This window comes from Drosophila serrata, unplaced genomic scaffold (assembly GCF_035046125.1).
Source record: "Drosophila serrata isolate PLE 108 unplaced genomic scaffold, ASM3504612v1 contig_217, whole genome shotgun sequence".
Lineage (NCBI taxonomy): Eukaryota > Metazoa > Arthropoda > Insecta > Diptera > Drosophilidae > Drosophila > Drosophila serrata.
Window position 1 is genome coordinate 2,379,017 of NW_028257115.1, and position 17,917 is coordinate 2,396,933.

General features: G+C 41.3%; 6 protein-coding genes and 2 pseudogenes across 18 annotated transcripts; 2 read left to right on the top strand and 6 right to left on the bottom strand.

Moving 5' to 3' along the window:
• Nucleotides 1-7: 7 nt before the first annotated feature.
• On the top strand, nt 8-6,401 carry Strip (striatin interacting protein). Its single transcript, XM_020957073.2, has 4 exons — nt 8-147; nt 2,952-3,853; nt 3,914-5,662; nt 5,727-6,401. Exons 1-3 carry the CDS (start codon nt 85-87, stop codon nt 5,652-5,654), a joined length of 2,706 nt encoding a protein of 901 aa, XP_020812732.1. The 5' UTR covers nt 8-84; the 3' UTR covers nt 5,655-5,662; nt 5,727-6,401.
• On the bottom strand, nt 208-2,506 carry Gtpx (phospholipid hydroperoxide glutathione peroxidase Gtpx). Of its 10 annotated transcripts, none has more exons than XM_086829668.1 (5): nt 2,453-2,506; nt 2,104-2,224; nt 1,213-1,432; nt 672-995; nt 208-616 (listed from the first exon to the last, which is right to left on the bottom strand). In XM_086829668.1, exons 3-5 carry the CDS (start codon nt 1,420-1,422, stop codon nt 425-427), a joined length of 726 nt encoding a protein of 241 aa, XP_086685794.1. In that variant the 5' UTR covers nt 1,423-1,432; nt 2,104-2,224; nt 2,453-2,506; the 3' UTR covers nt 208-424. The 10 variants fall into 10 exon arrangements, with proteins under 10 accessions (XP_086685794.1, XP_086685793.1, XP_086685795.1 ...); XM_086829667.1 differs by having other exon boundaries at nt 2,104-2,221; nt 2,279-2,506; XM_086829669.1 differs by having other exon boundaries at nt 2,100-2,221; nt 2,279-2,506.
• LOC110183328 (nicotinamide riboside kinase 1) lies at nt 6,014-7,861 on the bottom strand. The gene has a single exon (XM_020951577.2). The coding sequence runs from the start codon at nt 7,859-7,861 to the stop codon at nt 6,860-6,862; it is 1,002 nt and encodes a 333-aa protein (XP_020807236.2). The 3' UTR covers nt 6,014-6,859.
• Nucleotides 7,862-7,958: 97 nt separating this feature from the next.
• Nucleotides 7,959-10,739, bottom strand: Dpm2 (Dolichyl-phosphate mannosyltransferase subunit 2). Of its 2 annotated transcripts, none has more exons than XM_020957128.2 (2): nt 9,078-10,739; nt 7,959-8,095 (listed from the first exon to the last, which is right to left on the bottom strand). In XM_020957128.2, the coding sequence occupies exons 1-2, from the start codon at nt 9,184-9,186 to the stop codon at nt 7,959-7,961; spliced, it is 246 nt and encodes an 81-aa protein (XP_020812787.1). In that variant the 5' UTR covers nt 9,187-10,739. The 2 variants fall into 2 exon arrangements, with proteins under 2 accessions (XP_020812787.1, XP_086685800.1); XM_086829674.1 differs by lacking the exon at nt 9,078-10,739 and adding an exon at nt 8,188-8,259.
• Nucleotides 9,122-11,001, top strand: PIG-C (phosphatidylinositol glycan anchor biosynthesis class C). Its single transcript, XM_020956771.2, has 2 exons — nt 9,122-10,225; nt 10,275-11,001. Exons 1-2 carry the CDS (start codon nt 9,725-9,727, stop codon nt 10,632-10,634), a joined length of 861 nt encoding a protein of 286 aa, XP_020812430.1. The 5' UTR covers nt 9,122-9,724; the 3' UTR covers nt 10,635-11,001.
• Nucleotides 11,002-13,432: 2,431 nt separating this feature from the next.
• LOC110187485 (drosomycin pseudogene) lies at nt 13,433-13,792 on the bottom strand (annotated as a pseudogene). Its single transcript, XR_015270934.1, has one exon. The product of XR_015270934.1 is annotated as a drosomycin pseudogene (transcript).
• Nucleotides 13,793-15,553: 1,761 nt separating this feature from the next.
• Nucleotides 15,554-16,386, bottom strand: LOC110187288 (drosomycin-like). The gene has a single exon (XM_020956681.2). The coding sequence runs from the start codon at nt 15,901-15,903 to the stop codon at nt 15,688-15,690; it is 216 nt and encodes a 71-aa protein (XP_020812340.1). The 5' UTR covers nt 15,904-16,386; the 3' UTR covers nt 15,554-15,687.
• On the bottom strand, nt 16,351-16,703 carry LOC110187399 (drosomycin pseudogene; annotated as a pseudogene). Its single transcript, XR_015270932.1, has one exon. The product of XR_015270932.1 is annotated as a drosomycin pseudogene (transcript).
• Between the last annotated feature and the right edge of the window lie 1,214 nt (nt 16,704-17,917).

Consider the following 17,917-nt stretch of genomic DNA (forward strand, 5'->3'; position numbering starts at 1 on the left):
CCAGTTTATTCGCTCTGACAGCCGCTCCAAAATTTTAGAATCATACAAAACAAAACAAGTCACAAAAACTCGCTCGTAAGCAATATGAAAGGATGTCTACTAACAGTCGCTATGAAGGCGTGCAAGCGATTACAACAACCGCAGCAGGTGAGTGCGATTTGCAATCCATAAACGTGCCCTGCATCGCCGAAAAGAGTTGACCACATGTGTGGGATAAAAAGGCGTTTATTAGTTTATGTTTTGTGGGGGAGTCAAAAACCAGTAAATAGAGTAGACAATAGTATACAATATAACATGCGGTGCATGTGGCCAGTCCACAACAGTACTACTGGTGAACTGACATTGGTTACAAGCTACAAGCTACGCGATAAACACAGTCTCAGGCATAATAAGACAGCTTAACCAGCTAACGGCGGTAGAGAGTCTACAGCAGCTTCTCAATATCCTTGGCTATGTCCATGGGATCGGTGGTTGGGGCATAGCGGTTAATGGGAATACCCTCCTTGTTCACCAGGAACTTGGTGAAGTTCCACTTGATCCCACTGCCCAGAGTACCGGTCTGCTTAGCCTTTAGGTACTTGTACAACGGGGCGGCATTATCGCCATTCACATCGACCTGGAAGATAAGCCAGTTATAAAATTCCATCGGCATTAGTAAGCATTGTTTATACCTTGGCGAAAACTTCACCGATGTCGGCCTTGGAGTCACGCAAATGGCACACCATGGCCTCGCCATCGGCTTCCGGCATCTGCGATCCAAACTGATTGCAGGGGAAGTTCAGGATGACCAAACCGGATTCACCGTACTTCTCCTTCAGATCCGTAAGCTTCTGGTAGTTGTTCTTGGTCAGGCCACATTTGGAGGCAATGTTCACCACCAGCAGCACCTTGCCCTTGTACTTGTCCAGGGAGACATCGTTGCCATGAGTGTCCTTCACGGTAAACTCGTAGATCGAGGCGGCGTTCTTGTAATCTCCGTTTGCAGACATATCGATCTGGAAGCGATGACAAAACGAGAGAGCTTAGTGGGGTATTAAGATATTGGGATCCTTATCGGACTCAATCTCTACAGAATATACTATATATAGTAAAGCACAAAGAACATAGGGCATAGGCAGTCACAATAAAGATTAGTTCGGCATAAAGACAAGGCAACAAACTGAGTTAGTCAACGTTTAAAGAGCAACTTCAACAACTACTCGCACTACTCACGGCAGCTGCTGTGGAGTACGAGGCGGCAGACGTGGCGGATGCGGGTGCAATACTGGCCGCACAGCTGACGGGCAGCAGGACGGAGCAGAAGCGCAGGCTCTGCCTTTGGCCCTGGGTCAACTTGAGGGCGCTGGGTGTGAAGGAGGAACGCCTGCTTGAATAGCACCTGAAGGCCTGTCGGGAAATGGTCTGAAACTGCCTGAGATTCATACTTCAATCGCTGCAAAACAACCAGGGAAGATTACTTTAACATTCAATGGCAACAAGGATATTGTGTGTAAGGCCAAAAGAATTATCTAGTTTTTGGTAACTGAACAAGTTGTTTTTGAAAAAAAATTTTGTATTGTTAATTAAAAATATTGTCAAGTTTTTCTTAGATGAACTTATGGTTTCAACATTTTGTTGGTTGATTATATTGAAACTTTTGATTGAGAAGCACAAGTTAAGACCAGAAACCATGGAGGATTAGGTCGGTACTTGAATCTATCAACAAATAAAAGTGTTTTGTATTTAATTAATGTTGAATAAAGTTGAAGAATTCCAAAAGAATATAAATTTCGAAGCAACGTTAAATACAGATTATTTTCGTAATGAGCTTGTATTTGAAGTAGTTTCTGTAGAACTGTCTGCAATTCATCCTTGCCGCGAACTTGACCTTTAACCAGATTGGAGGAGATGCATAATTAACCAGGGTCAAAGTCAAAGTCGGGGGCTATTTTCCGGTGAGTCACGCCACCATGTCTGGTCAGGATTGGCCCACGTCCGCGACCGTGTAGCAGGGGTCGCCCTATTACCGCCGCCCGCTCATTACGCATGCAAGCCATTTGATTCGAGAGTTGATAGCGAATTAGAGGAGAAGGAGAGGAGCTTATTGTTCTGGTAATTACTTGCATGGTGAGGTAGACGTACGAGCCCAAGGCAATGGCCAGGGAGCCGAACAGAAAGTGCGCGATGGATCGGCCGGCCATATTCTACTATATATCCCCGATTTCACCACGGCTGCTGATGCCTGCTATAGGAAAATATGCACGGATACAAATAGAATGACAGATTCTTGCAAGCTCACGCTGATGGGCAAGATATGTATGCACGAATTGGGAGCAAAGTACAACAATCCGAAACTGATTGATTTCCCTTTTCCTTTAATCTCTCGCCTGACAGCTGTTCGCAAAATATGACTCCGCGGCTGATATGCTTTATCTCGGCAAAACACTTGTGGTTCCTATTGTTTGGGGCTTACTTTTGTCGTAATCGTACAATATATTAATCACTTTCGAGGCGTAAAAAAAACTGCGACCGGCGACCGAAGAAATTTCCCTTTTTATAGAGCGAAATTTCCTTAAAAAAGCTATCGACTGTCCAGAAATCGAATAGAATGGTACTATCGACCTATCGATGCAACATCGGTGCTACTGCCATCTCTATCGCACAAATTTTCTTCTTTTTCCATTGTGCGTGTGCTTGTGTTTTTGTTATTGGGGAAATTCGAAAGATACAAAATTGTAGAGTGAAACTAGAAGCACAGAGCGAGCGAGAAAGCGTGCGAGGAGGCCAGCGAGCAGCCACGCCCAGCCAGGCCGACCCGCCCACTTCCGCAGGACTCTGATACACACACACATTCGCGGCAGGCACGCACACACACACGCCCGCACCCACACAGCAGACAGCAGCAGATCTCCGCGAGGAGAAAAAGCAGCCTGCAAATGATGCTCTCATCGATTAACAACTCCTTCGAGCAGGACACCCACGATGCGGACGCCAACTGCGACGGGCCGGACCTGGACTTCGTGTACGCCGACGTGGACGGCTACCAGAACGAGATCGCAGAGTTGTACAGCTACACGGAGTTCAGCGAGTTCCAGATGAACGTGAAGGCCTTCGAGGACCAGATGGAGCTGTACGATTTGCCGCCCAACTGGCAGAAGCAGGACCCGGCGGCGCAGCGCGGCATCGTGATGAAGCTCGTGGACCAGTTGGAGGTCTCGGACCGGGCCTTCCGCATGCAGGCCGCCCGCTGCATTCTATATCTGGCGCAGGGCTGCTGGGCGGAGGTTCAGTCCGACGAGGAGCAACACCAAATCACCCGGGATAATGTGCTCGTGTTGCACAAGCTGGGCGTGTTCGCCTCCTTCATCGACCTGCTCAATATGGAGATCGAGAGCGCCTGCTCGCCGGACATAGTGGCTGTTAAAATCACCAATGTGACACTGGTAGACTCAACGGACATTCGGGTGATCCTGTCCGTGCTGTACATCATCACAGAGACAATCCGGGACGAGCGAGAACGAGGCAGTGAGGATTACAAGGAGCTGGCCGAGTCATTTGTGCAGGACATCAACTCGCCGCTGCCCGACGGCGAGCTGTTGGCCGTCAAGCTGCTGGGCATGATCACACGCTTCTGCAGCGGCGCTGCCCCGCAGTTTCCCATGAAGAAGGTAGTCCTGCTGCTGTGGAAGGTATCGCTGCTCGGGCTGGGCGGAATGGATGTCCTCAAGAATCTCAAGAACGAGTACCGGCTGAAGGTGGGCCTGGAACCGATCACCGAGGACACGCTGGAGGTTACCAAGTGTATGCGAGCGAGCTCACCGCCGGCCACGGCTACCGATATACTGGAAAATCAGTATCCCAAGAGGAACTTCAAGTGAGTATGAGTTTAGTTTGTGCTTTTCCAGCTTAGACTTACCATATTTTTCCGTCGTAGGCGATCGCTTATGAAGCAGCGCTTCTTAGATGAGCCGGAACAGATCGACATGGAGATGAGTGGCAATGAGGGTCAGAACAATGCCAACAATGGCAGTGGAAACGGTGGTGGCGGCGGCAACGGTGAGGAGGAGCTCTCTCAATATTATCGGCCCTACGATGATCCATCCTCGTCCGCCTCCTCAACCACCTCCACGGCCAATCCCAATAACCAGCCCAGTTCTACACAAGCCCCGGCCGCCGTGCCGCCGATACAGATCACCGCTCGCCTGCCCTGGACGCCCAAGGTGCGGCAGAAGGATATTGACCAGTTCCTGGACATTTCGAGAAACAAGTTCATAGGGTACTCGCTAATCGGTGACCATGAGAGTCTGGCTGGACTGCCGCAGCCCATTCACGAGGGCTTTAAGACGCTGCAGAGGCACATGTACTTGAGCCTGGCCGATATGCAGATCAAAAAGGAGGAGGACATTGCCAGGAATCCGATTTCCACTCACGAGGATGAGATCAAATTGACGCCGGCCGAGGTGCTGTATCAGGCAATTCTGCCCAACCTACCGCAATATATGATCGCGCTGCTTAAGGTCCTGTTGGCGGCATCACCCACCTCCAAGTCCAAAACGGAAAGCATCAACATAATGGCCGATGTGCTGCCTAAAAAGATGCCCCTGACGGCCACACAGTCTACGAAGCTAACAGTAGACATGGGCCGCCACAAGGAGATCATCGTGAAGGCAGTGTCGGCCATCATTCTGCTCTACCTGAAACACTTCAAGATAAACCATGTCTACCAGTTTGAGTTCATGTCCCAGCACCTAGTCTTTGCCAATTGCATCCCGCTCGTCCTAAAATTCTTTAACCAAACGATCACCGAGTACGTGAACACCAAGAACTCCATTCCGCTGTTGGACTTTCCATCCTGCGTCATTGGCGAACAGCCGGATTTGAGCGGCGACAGCTTTGTTTACGGCGGGGAGATGTCCGACAAGCCGTACTCATGGCGGAACGTTTTCTCCTGCATCAACCTGCTGCGGATTCTCAATAAGCTGATCAAGTGGAAGCACTCGCGCGTCATGATGCTGGTGGTGTTCAAGTCGGCCCCGATCCTGAAGAAGACACTCAAGGTGCGCCACGCCATGATGCAGCTGTACGTACTCAAGCTGTTAAAGATGCAGACCAAGTACTTGGGCCGGCAGTGGCGGAAGTCGAATATGAAGACCATGAGTGCAATATACTCCAAGGTGCGGCATCGCCTGAACGACGACTGGGCGTTTGGAAATGACCTGGAATCGCGTCCGTGGGACTTCCAGGCGGAGGAGTGCACGCTGCGGGCCTGCGTGGACCGGTTCAATCTGCGACGCTATCCGGAGGCCACACAGAAGTGCGGTAATAACGGCACCGCGGCCCAGAATGCGGAGAATGCTCAGCAATCGAATATGATGGCGGGCAACAATGGTATAGGCAATAACGGATCCGATGTCAATGGCTATGGGAATAATGGCGGCGGAGGCGGTGGCAACAACGGCGGTCACAATCAGCAGCAGCAGCAGCAGCTTAACGATTACGGCGTGGAGGGCGGTTTTCCCAGCGACGAGATCCTAACTCACTCGGACTTTGCCTTCTTTGGCCACTCCGGGTGGTGGGATCGCAAGGTCGAGCTGACGGACTACTTCAAGGCCAACTATGCGGTATGGTTGGAGGAGGAGGTCTACAATAGTCAAACCGACTGGGATGCCCTCTAATCCCATGGGTGAGTAGTGAGTGGCTTGGATTACTTGCCAACTTACTAATTAAGCTTTTACTCTTTATGGCAGCTCCTGTAACATGCGCATCTTATAAGCAAAAAGTTATTACCATAATTGTAAGCATAATAAAGATACATTGATATAATCCATGTAGCCCGCGACATAGGATGCGAAGAACTCACTGAAATTGGCAATAAATTGGCAAGTCACGACGGACTCTCATCCATTTCACTAACTTAAAACAAACTAACTAACTAGCCTACATGCCTGTATATTTAACTATTATATTTTATAATTTCTGTATTTATTATTTGTGTTTTGAGCGAAATAAACAAATTTAATAGTTCGAAAACAGCTTGGGTCACCTTTCGGTTTTTGTTTATTTATTATTTGTGTGTTTTGTTTCGCACAAGAAAAAAATATATAGAGTTCTATTAGGTCATAGGTCTTAGCACTAGTTTTAAATTTGATATTTACAAGGTGCGCATACATATAAATATATCCATTATATAGTACAATAACTCCTTCGACTTAGACTCCAACGCCCAAATTCCACATGTGACGTAATAGTAAACAATACAAGTGTGTAATAATAATAGTTAGCACAGCTAAATATATATAAATATATGAATTCCTGAACCGGGTTACTTCATTTCACAATCTTGGCTACACAGAGAGACCATGTCACCACCCATAATAACTACCTTAATGCGAAAAATAAAGACTAACTAATTGAAAGTTGAACATAATATATGTATGTCCGGGCGGGTCGATTTCTTTTTGTACAGAAAATGTTACAGATTAAGTCATTAAGACCTTATATTACATGAATTTTTAGTGCTTTTGACTGACTTAAGGAAAATGTTTTAATATTTAGGAAAACAACGTAGCTGTTCCTTCCTAAAGGTAAACCTATTGTTGATAAAAAGTTGCAAGTTTAGTATTTTTGTCAATGAAAAACCGAGCCACCCTTTAAATTTACTTACAAAATAAACCCTACTGTACAAAGGAAACTAATTCAAACAATTTTTGAACCATTTAACATCCGTTTCTCGGAACTTTCTATATACAGGAGTGCCTTAAAAATAGCTAGTGAATTGAAATCCCTTGAATTTATATGAATTACAATACATAGCAATTTCTGTGGAAGGTTCCTGCAAATCTACAATATATCCATAATTGTACAATGTGTATATTACGTACTACTGTTCCATGGGACAAGCTGTGGGCAACAAAGTGTTGTTGTTACTCGGCCCCACATAGAGCATCCCAAAGCGCTTCTGCTGCGGTGGACAGGCGACTGGAGCCGGTGCTGGAACCTCGCATCGCTCCTCAAAGTAGTGTACGATGCGCTGAAGCACGAACTTGAAGATCTTGTCCTTGGCAATCTCGCCGTTGAGGAATGTTATATCCTTGCAGTCACGGTACTCGCTGAAGTTCTTTTCGTAGTGCGGCCACACACACAGCTCGAAGTAGCCGGTGACATCTGGGGGATCGTATGTCCGCTTGCTGCGCCGCTCGAAGCACTTTTCGTAGGGCAGATGGAAGTGGTACTTAAGGTTGCACAGAGCCAGCAATTCCGGCTGATTGAATATCATAAAGCCCTCGACCAGGAGGAAGTTGATCTTCTTGTCTCTCAGCTGGGCTGCTATCTGGGCATTGATGCGCATGATATGCGCCGCCTGCTGCTGCTGCTGATGGAGCTGTTGCTGCTGCTGGGAATGATGGTTATGGTGATGATGGTGCCGTTGCTGCTGCTGCTGCTGATGGTGCTGCTGTGGGGCATAGTGGTAGGCCCCCCCATTACCCTGCTTGTAGTAGTTCGCATTGTAGTTGTACTGCTGCTGGAACTGAAGGGCGTAGTGCTCGAAATTTGCATAGGTAACCAGCTGTCCCGGCGGCTCTTGGGCCACGTGGCGACCCTTGATGATATTCGCAATGTCGTTAAGCATCTTGGCCATGTCCAGCGAGGTGATTAGTTCAAAGTTGATTGCATTCAGCGATTCATTGCGTTGATGTCGCTTGTCCTCCACGGGTAGAAAGTAGTCATCCTGCGAAATCAGCCGCACCTCTCCAATCGTGTATGGAGAGTTCCACAGCGGCGCTCCACTCAGACCCTTGAAGTAGTCGTGCAGACTGTGGGCCAGAGTCGTCTTGCCACCACAGGTGACGCCCGAGATTCCAATTACCAACCACTGCGGCATGTTGCTATCGACTGATTTGGCTGCCACTGGTGCTGCTCTTCCCTGTTTGTCAGCGGAATCGTTGGCACGCCCGCCCGTCTACTGATAACCTCTGCCTTTAATCGCGCTTCACCTTCAGGCTCCAGATGTGGTAGAAGGAGAACGCGGCGATGCCGCCGAGGAAGATCACCCCGAATACAGTGGGGACTATGAAGGCGTATTTCAACGGTGGAAAGAAGAGCCGAATGGGATTACCTGTTTAAAAAAAAGAGAAGGATACTGAGTTTCAGGTAGGACTTTGGCTAGCCATGGATTACTAGAATGTGTATGTGTATCTGAAGACATACAGTGTTCTATAATACATATAAAAACCAACATAAATTTCTAAAATAAAGTTGACTTATCTGGCTGAATGTATTTCCCCAATGTCAAAAACAAGCGCTTAATAATACCAAATTCTAAATCAAAACTTGATTCTCTCTGTGTACCGAATGCATTTTATAGGGTGTTTCTACAGATTAGATTTTGTATTTTAGGACCATTTATGGTATTAAAAGTAAACAAATTTAAATGGTTACGGAATAAATGAATTATGACATGTTAACAAAATATTTATCTGCTAAAAGCAAAAGTTATTACCTGTGGTTGGGTAAAAGTTATAACTGAAAATGAGTAATACCTACACACATGTCGGTAAAAATGTTTGGGTGCTGATACACCCAAGCAAGGGATATCGTGTTTATGTGTTATTTGGTTATCTGAATTTCAGGAATTATTATATTATTATTTTCCTAACTCTTTCACACACCTAGGTCAACGGGTAAGTGTAAGTAATAAGGTTTTAAAGAGCTGTTAACGATTAAATATAGTATAATGTTCGTTAATTAGCCGAACTACTGTTGATTGTTAATAACAAAAACTAATACAAGAATGTGTGCTAAATTTAAACAATTAAGCGAGAAGCTGTACTTCGTGCATCACAGTTTGACCTTGAGAGAGCTCGATACTCGGAGCCGCATTCCAGGTAAGCCCCGGCTTTGGTTTGCCACCTGCCGGGATCTGGGAGATCGCTTTCCGCCTCCGCCTTCCACACACACACACACACCGAAACACACATGCCGTGCCGTGACCAATTTGCGCCGCGGCGTCACTTTAATTACTGCACAAAAGCCGCCCAGATTATCCAATAAAACTAATAACGCCTGGACATGAGACTGAGGACTAGCTTCCAACTCACCTTCATCGATGAGCATAAAAGGCAGCACCGCCACCCAAAAGAAGTAGTAGAAAAACACGGCGATTGCGGCTATCAAAATGATTTTTCCGAGTTGCGCATTCGAAGCCATAAATAGCCCTGATATTCCCAGAAATGTTGTGGTTTCTCGTTCCAAAACGACACGCGACCGGCGACGATTTCAGCACAATACAGCTCATGGAATGGGCTCCCGATGCAGACGACTCTCCTCTGTCCCCAATGCGTCAAATTCTCACAAAGTTCCTTTTCCCGGATTCTCCTGGTTGGTAAACAAAACAAACAAGTGCGTGCTCTAAAAAATCTTGAAATTGGTGTTGTAATCAGTGTGGCCGGCTGCAATAGCGGTGCGGAATGTACCAAAAATCGAACCCCGTGGAATTTTTTATCGAAAAACCTATCGATTTCGTTTTTATTTTGATAAATCCCCTAACTTTTTGTTTAATCTTTATAAAATTTGGGCTTACATACAAATTTGATAAAACGTTTTACTGCCTTTTAAGGGATTTGATTTAGAATCAAATATATATATATATATAAAATACCGCAGCAATATTAATACCGCACATCAGCTGATCGGGCGCAGTACAAAAACAACACCAATTAAAAACATAAATTTCGATGATTGAAAAATGGTCAAGAAGGCGCAAGTGAAGCGGCGGCCATGGGTCAAGAACCTGTACTCGAACCGGGAGTACCCGGACAACTACACGGACCCCAGCTTCCTCAAGGATCTGCGCACGAACCTGCATGTCCGGATATACACGTACCGCGAGGCGGCAGCCGGCATCACAGTGCTGAACAACCAGATCTCCTGTATTACCGGCTTCCTGATACTTTACCAACTCCTGCTCAGTGACAGCGTCGCACCCACCACGATCCTGGTGCCCAGTTGCGGGGTGACGGGGCTCGGCTACCTTTTTTACCGAGGCAGAAGCCTGAGCTGGGCCCTGCTGGGTGAGGATTCGAAGACCCTGGTCACGGTGGTCCTATTTGGATACCTTTTCTCGCCGATGCTCCATACTCTCACGCAGGCCATCAGCACGGATACCATCTACACAATGACCTTCTTCGTCCTGCTAGCCAATCTGATGTTCAGTCACTATGGGCTGGATGTGGCCATGGTCTCGAAGGTAGGACTCTCAAAGACATGTTATTTGCTTAATTAATAATGATTTCTAGGCCATTTCCCTAAATGCTGCAATTTTTGGAGCTATTTGCCTGGCCTCCCGCCTGCCAACATCCTATCATGCCTTTGTACTCCTTGTCGAGGCTGCCGTCTTCTTTGTCCTGTACCCAATCATTACGGAGGCCAAGTGGAACGCCCAATGCATGGTGCCCATCTTTAGCATTTGCTGCTTGGCCCTGTATTGGATATCCCATCCCGTGCTCTACCTCTACGCCATAACCACGATATTCATTAACTTTGTCTGCCCGCTGATATTTGTGTGGCAGCAAAAATACAAGTTTAACATCCACGGTCCCTGGGATGAGGCGATCGTGGAGGAGAACACCGACGAGAACATCGATGCGAACTTATAGCAGCAACTAAGCTTCTCAGAGCAGAAGCTGCCACTTGGTCAGCCAGGTGGCGGCGATGTCGGGGAGCACAGTCACTAATCACCAACCTTTGCACATGTTTAATGTTTTGTTGATAGTTTATTCTTTTCTATGTTTATGTCTTTGAGATTTCATTCCAAGAGATGTTCCATTTTATGTAGTTTTTTTACTTTGTAGGTAGGTCTTTAATAAATTATTTTTTTCTTAGAATATTACAAAATAAATAATTTGCCATCAATTCGTAAATTTTTTTGTTTTAATAAAGAAACAACAGTTGTTTTCGGTTTTTTAACCTAAAATTATAATATAAACGAATAAAGCTGTTAGCTACGAGTTAAACAATTAAAAACACCATCTGTTTTTAAACTTTAAGATATACTGATCAATACTGACCTGAATTTAAATTCAAACAAGAAAGGAAGCTAACTTCGGCACGCCGAAGTTTGTGTACTCTAGTAGATTGAAATTTGATCACTAGGAATTAATACAATATAATTTATATATATTTATGTTTAAAAACAACAAAGCAATGCCTGCTTTCATTTTATTTACTCTATTTTTAGCGATTGTTTGAATGGAAGCTAAATGATATAGTAGTCCGATTTTCATAAAATTGTAGAATAATATATAATGCATAATATATGTTAGATTTGATGAAAATCTGTTGAAAACTGGAAAAGTTATAACTTGTTTTTCTAAAAATTTCCCGATTGTTCATATGTAAGTTATATACATATATGTTTATATATAGTCCACCGATTCGTCATACTCTGATTTATATACCAGTAAAGTAAAAATAGTGCAAATAGCTTGCTCTTAAATTTGTGCCAAAACAAATCTCGCACATCTGTGCATATGATTCTCAACTTGTTCTCACATCCCCGGAATGAAGCGACTGCTGCCCGCCATAGATCAGAAATGTGTTGTGTTAAAAAAGTTGCAAGTCATTGTTTATTAGTGTTCAAAGTTAGTAACTCATCATACTTACTTACTGGTCATAGATACTTACTGATCATAGTTACTTACTGGTCATAGATAATCACTGTTCAGAGTTACTTACTGATCATAGGATAATCATTGTTCAGAGTTACTTACTGGTCATAGATAATCACTGTTCAGAATTATATACTGCTCACAGCTAATTTCTGATCATAGTTCTTAATCGTCCGATTGTTCCTATGACAGCTATATATATGTTTATATATAGTCCACCGATTCGCCATGAACCGATTTATATGCCCGTAAAATTATATAGAAGAATAACTCCATAGTTTCATTCAAATAGCTTGCTCTTAAATTTGTGCCAAAACAAATCTCGCACATCTGTGCATATGATTCCCAACTTGTTCTCACATCCCCGGAATGAAGCGACTGCTGCCCGCCATAGATCAGAAATGTGTTGTGTTAAAAAAGTTGCAAGTCATTGTTTATTAGTGTTCAAAGTTAGTAACTCATCATACTTACTTACTGGTCATAGATACTTACTGATCATAGTTACTTACTGGTCATAGATAATCACTGTTCAGAGTTACTTACTGATCATAGATAATCACTGTTCAGAGTTACTTACTGGTCATAGATAATCACTGTTCAGAGTTATATACTGCTCACAGCTAATTTCTGATCATAGTTCTTAATCGTCCGATTGTTCCTATGACAGCTATATATATGTTTATATATAGTCCACCGATTCGCCATGAACCGATTTATATGCCCGTAAAATTATATAGAAGAATAACTCCATAGTTTCATTCAAATTGCTTGCTCTTATTTGTTCCAAAACAAACCTTGCACATGAACATATGATTCCCAACTCGTTCTAACATCCCCGGAACGAAGTGACTGCTGCCGGCCAAGTCTCAGAAATGTGTTGTGTTACAAAAGTTGCAAGTCATTGTTTATTAGTGTTCAAAGTTAGTAACTCATCAAACTTATTTACTGGTCATAGATACTTACTGATCATAGTTACTTACTGGTCATAGATAATCACTGTTCAGAGTTACTTACTGATCATAGATAATCAGTGTTCAGAGTTACTTACTGGTCATAGATAATCACTGTTCAGAGTCATATACTGCTCACAGCTAATTTCTGATCATAGTTCTTAATCGTCCGATTGTTCCTATGACAGCTATATATATGTTTATATATAGTCCACCGATTCGCCATGAACCGATTTATATGCCCGTAAAATTATATAGAAGAATAACTCCATAGTTTCATTCAAATAGCTTGCTCTTAAATTTGTTCCAAAACAAATCTCGCACATCTGTGCATATGATTCCCAACTTGTTTAAACATCCCCGGAATGAAGCGACTGCTGCCTGCCATGTATCAGAAATGTGTTGTGTTACAAAAGTTGCAAGTCATTGTTTATTAGTGTTCAAAGTTAGTAACTGATCATACATACTTACTAGTCATAGATACTTAATGATCATAGTTACTTGCTGGTCAGAGTTACTTAATACTCATAGCTACTTACTGCTCATAGTTAAATTGATCAAAATAAGCCAATATTTTATTAAAATTGTGAAAGATAATTAAATTGATATTATTAAATTCTTCGAAAACTATTATTATTAAGCTTACTATTAAAATAGTATATACATTTTCTCAAGAACTGACTGAAACGTGTTCCCTAAGGCATGGAAATCCCCTGAGCGTGTTCTGAGTGTGCAACAAACTAAACCACAAGACGTGATGAGAGTTTAAAATTTAAAGGCACTCGCAACTGCAGGGTTTATGTATATATTTTATAAAGAAAATCCCAATTGTAATAATTTTTTTGATGCATCAAAGATTTTTTTTATTTAAATTTCTCTTGTGGTCAAAATTTAGTGGTTAAGTATCCATGTCTCCGCCTAGCATCCTTCGCACCAGCACTGGAGGCGTGCGCTGCAGTGTCCACTGACCCGTCCTCCTCCTTCCTCCCGGCAAACGCGGCGGCAGGTCTCATTATCCCAGACGGCACAAGGACCACGATATCTTCCAGAGAGACAATCGGCCTCAGCCTCGTTGGCTCCCAGGACGACCAGCATCAGGACGACGATAAGGGCGAACAAGGACTTGATCTGCATGATTATTGGTAGGTTATGTTTGTATTTAACGACTTGGCGTTGATAATGAAATGAGATTCGCTACAGATCTTATATAGTGCGGGATCTGTAGATTTCACTGCCACCGTTGATGAAATTGTAAACTGATATTTATAGCCGCCCTTTTGATGCTTAAAACAGACTTTGGAACTGTTGTTTTCTTTCAAATTTAACCTCGAAAATACAATCAAATTAAGTCAGCACGTGGGCCAAGATTTATTTACTTTTTATTTATCATAACAACATATTTTTATATTTTTTTATTTTGTGAATTTAAATTGAAACAAGAAAGGTTGAACTCTGAAGGTGGAGAGCCCCTGTTAGGTTTAGTATTCTGAAATTTTACAGATGATCTTGAGATAATCTCTTTTAAGATGTTAAAAAACGTGCCTGGGAATATATTTAAAGGAACATATCTGTTTGAAAGTTTGTTTTGGCTTTTCCGCAATTAGTCTTACGAATGGGTATTTCTGATTAATATGGCTGATTGATTAGTAATCAGTGCAAAATACCGTAGGTAATTTCCAACTAATAGGTTGGCAAGAATTTTTAAAACGTTTAAATACTTTTCAAGGTTTAATTAAATGTTGGATAATTTTATTGAAAAATAATTGATATATACAAAGTAAAAAATAAAGAAGCTCTGACATGTTTAGAAAATCAAGTGCTCGACTTAATCTAGTCTAGATAAATGCAAGCAATTTAAATAATTGGAGCATAGAGTATAATTTCCAAGAATTGAATAATGTTGGAGATCTGGGAATTCCCTGGCACCTTAACAGCTCTAGGAATTTATTTATTTTTCCCAATTTAATTAATTCTCTTTCAACAAAAACTCCTTCAATGTTGGTCTCCCTCTGCGAATAACACATGTATGACAATTTTTTCCTGCATATAGTATAGCTTAAAAATATATTGTCAAAATATGATTTGTTGTTTACGCCTTTGTTTTGTTTTGGGTATATTATAGATCAGTATAAACATACACTACACATTTCGGCACTAACTGGTGTGCATTCGCAGTTTAAATATATAAAGATATGTGTTGTTTTGATCTGACTAAACAATTAAAAATATTTTGACGAGTTAAATTAGTTTACACTATCTGGCTGGGCACATTTTATGAGCTCTGGTTGTTTACCCAAATAGTTTGAGTTGGTTTGCTTCTCAGTGGAATCCCCTTTTATGGTTAAAGATAACGACGAATCAGCTTCTAAATATTTGCTTAAATTTGAAGCGTCAGATTTTCTGTGATGTGTGAATGGGTAGTTAAATATTTAATTCATAAAATACACAGATCACGGTCCGTAGTATACAATTTCGTATTAAATCCTTAACAATATGATGTTTACATTAAAAATCATAATAATCAATTATCAGCGAGTATTGCTTATTTTACCTAGACTGGGAGTAATATAAATAAGTCAAGATAGCTGAACAAAATGTCTTATTTCAATTTGTAATTTATATACCTGGTACACATAAATAAAAAAATTTTTGAATTTTTTTTTCAAAATTTCAAAAATACTTAAGGGATTACATTGATAAAATTTTGAAAAATGGATAAAAATGTTCATCTTTGTAAATGGGAAATTTGGTATGCAGATTTATTCCATAAATAAAAACTAACACAGAAAAACCTTCCGAATTGAAATTAATACTTCAATTTGTCGAAAAATTGTCTTATAAAAATATCGATTCAACCAAGGCGAATATTTTAAGCCTAGTTAAGATCAATTTCCATTTCGATCCTATAATTCATTGGCAAACTTCAAGCGTGTTTAAACTTCAGTCCATTATAGTTAGTTTCTTTTCATGGTTTTTTATTTAAGAACAATGGGTCAATTAAAATTCATTAATTTGTATATTTTTTAATCTCATCAATATAATATTTCGGTTTTGCATATAATTATGATTAACACAAATATCTCGTATGTAGATCAGCATCCTTCGCACCAGCACTGGAGACGGGCACTGCAGTGACCACTGACCCGGCCTCTTCCTTCCTCCTTGCAAACGCGACGGCAGGTCTCATTATCCCAGACGGCGCAGGGACCACGATATCTTCCAGAGAGACAATCGGCCTCAGCCTCGTTGGCTCCCAGGACGACCAGCATCAGGACGGCGACGAAGGCGAACAGAAACTTGATGTGCATCTTGTAAGTTTAAATATTCCACGGAGTACGGCTGCTTTTCAGATCAAATAGCTTGTGATTTCTAATGTTCAAAGTATTTAGAAGGGTGGCTTATATAGGGTCCGAATATATTTGCTGACTATTATTATCGGTTAACTACGACGTCGTGGTGAAAATGAGATCAGCAGATGATAATTTCTTCAACTATATATTTTGTGAGGTATAATTTTGGGCGGATTTCTTTATAAATGCAGACTTACGATATAAAGCAGTTGCATTTTGAGTATTCCAACCCATCAGATCTTGATTTTGGAAAAATGCATTATTTTTTATTACACTTTATCAAACTCCAAACCTTTGTTTTTAAAGGTATTAGGTATTAATGCTTGGAGTGAGCTGCAGCTTGTTAATGTTATTTTTTGTTCTATGTTTGAGTTAAAAAATATTATTTTCATGCTGCAATGATTATATATATATATATATTTATTAATAATTAAATTCAATACAGAACTCATGTCTTTCAAAATTAAACTTTGTTTAACACTGCTCGCACCAACATTTTGAGCCGCCACTGCAATGTCCACTAACACGTCCCTCCTCAATGCAAAGGCGGCGGCACTTCTCTCCACTCCAAGCCCAGCAGGGTCCTTTGAATGTTCCAGAAAGGCAGTCTCTGGCTTCAGCCACGTTGGTGTCCAGGACAGCTATTGTCATGAGGGCGAGGAAAAGGCACAGGAACTTGATCTGGATCATTTTTACCGATTTTCTCTGATTTAACAGGCGACTTCGTGGTTTTACAAACTTGGTTTGATGTCGACTAAACTTGCGATGAAGCTATTTATAGGTGATCCGACCACTCCTTACGGATGCTTATTCTTATCTTTAGAGAGGGTAAACTAAGCAAGGAAACTTATAGTTCCGAGAAAGCCGATAAGGAAGGCCACTATTTGATCTGGCGATATCTACTCAAAAGCTTTATTTATTTATTTAACACAATTAAGTGTTGTATATAATACTAAACCTCTTGCACCTAATGTGTACTAGCTCTTAAGACCTTCGACAAGGAACTAACTAAACCTAGGTCATCTCGTCTGACTGACTTTCCATTTTTAAATAAATTTTTGAAAACTTTAACGATAACATTGTGAAATTTTGATAATATTTTAATTTCCACCGGACATGGCTACATCGACTCGTCCATTGATGCTGATCAAGAATATATATATGATTTATAGCGTCGGGAATGACTCCTTCATTGTTTTTCATGCTTCTGACTAAAATTATAATCCACTGCAAGAGTATAAAAATAGTCTTCGATTAAAGAGAAGTCGAGCCTACGTGACGTATACTTAACGTAAAAACCCTTAAATTAAGTATACGCCATGTGTGTTTTAAGAAAGAATAGTTTCATAGTTTATAAAGACAGGTAATTCGAGCAAGTTTAGCAATTAAATTATAAAATCGAATCAAAGTCGATCATAGTAAAGCTTAAAATTTTCGGTATTTATTAATGTTATTATAACATTTTTTTTTGACAAATCAAAATTTAAAACACTCATAACTGAGCCAAAAATTCGTTAATTTTAATTCGGATAGCTTTTCTATGCTAGTTTTTACAAGGTTAAAAAATCTGCATACTCAATTTAAAGTTTAAAAAAATCCGAATTTTTATCAATTTTTGAAAATTTTAACGATGCAACCCCTTATAAAATTGTAAAATTAAAAAAAAAAATGTGAAAAAATTATTTTTCTACCGGACATGGCTATATCGACTCGGCTATTAATGCTGATCAAGAATATATATGATTTATAGGATCGGAAATGACTCCTTCATAGTTTTTTAAGCTTCTGACTGCAATTATAATACCCTGCAAGGGTATAAAAATATCTGTATATGCATGTAGTTGAAAGAATGCGATTATTTCATAAAAGATTTTCAAATTGCAAACTGATTTCATTGTTAATTTTAAAATGAGGAATCATTTTGACTGAAGAAATTACTGTCGGGTAATACAGATAGTCTTTTATATATGTA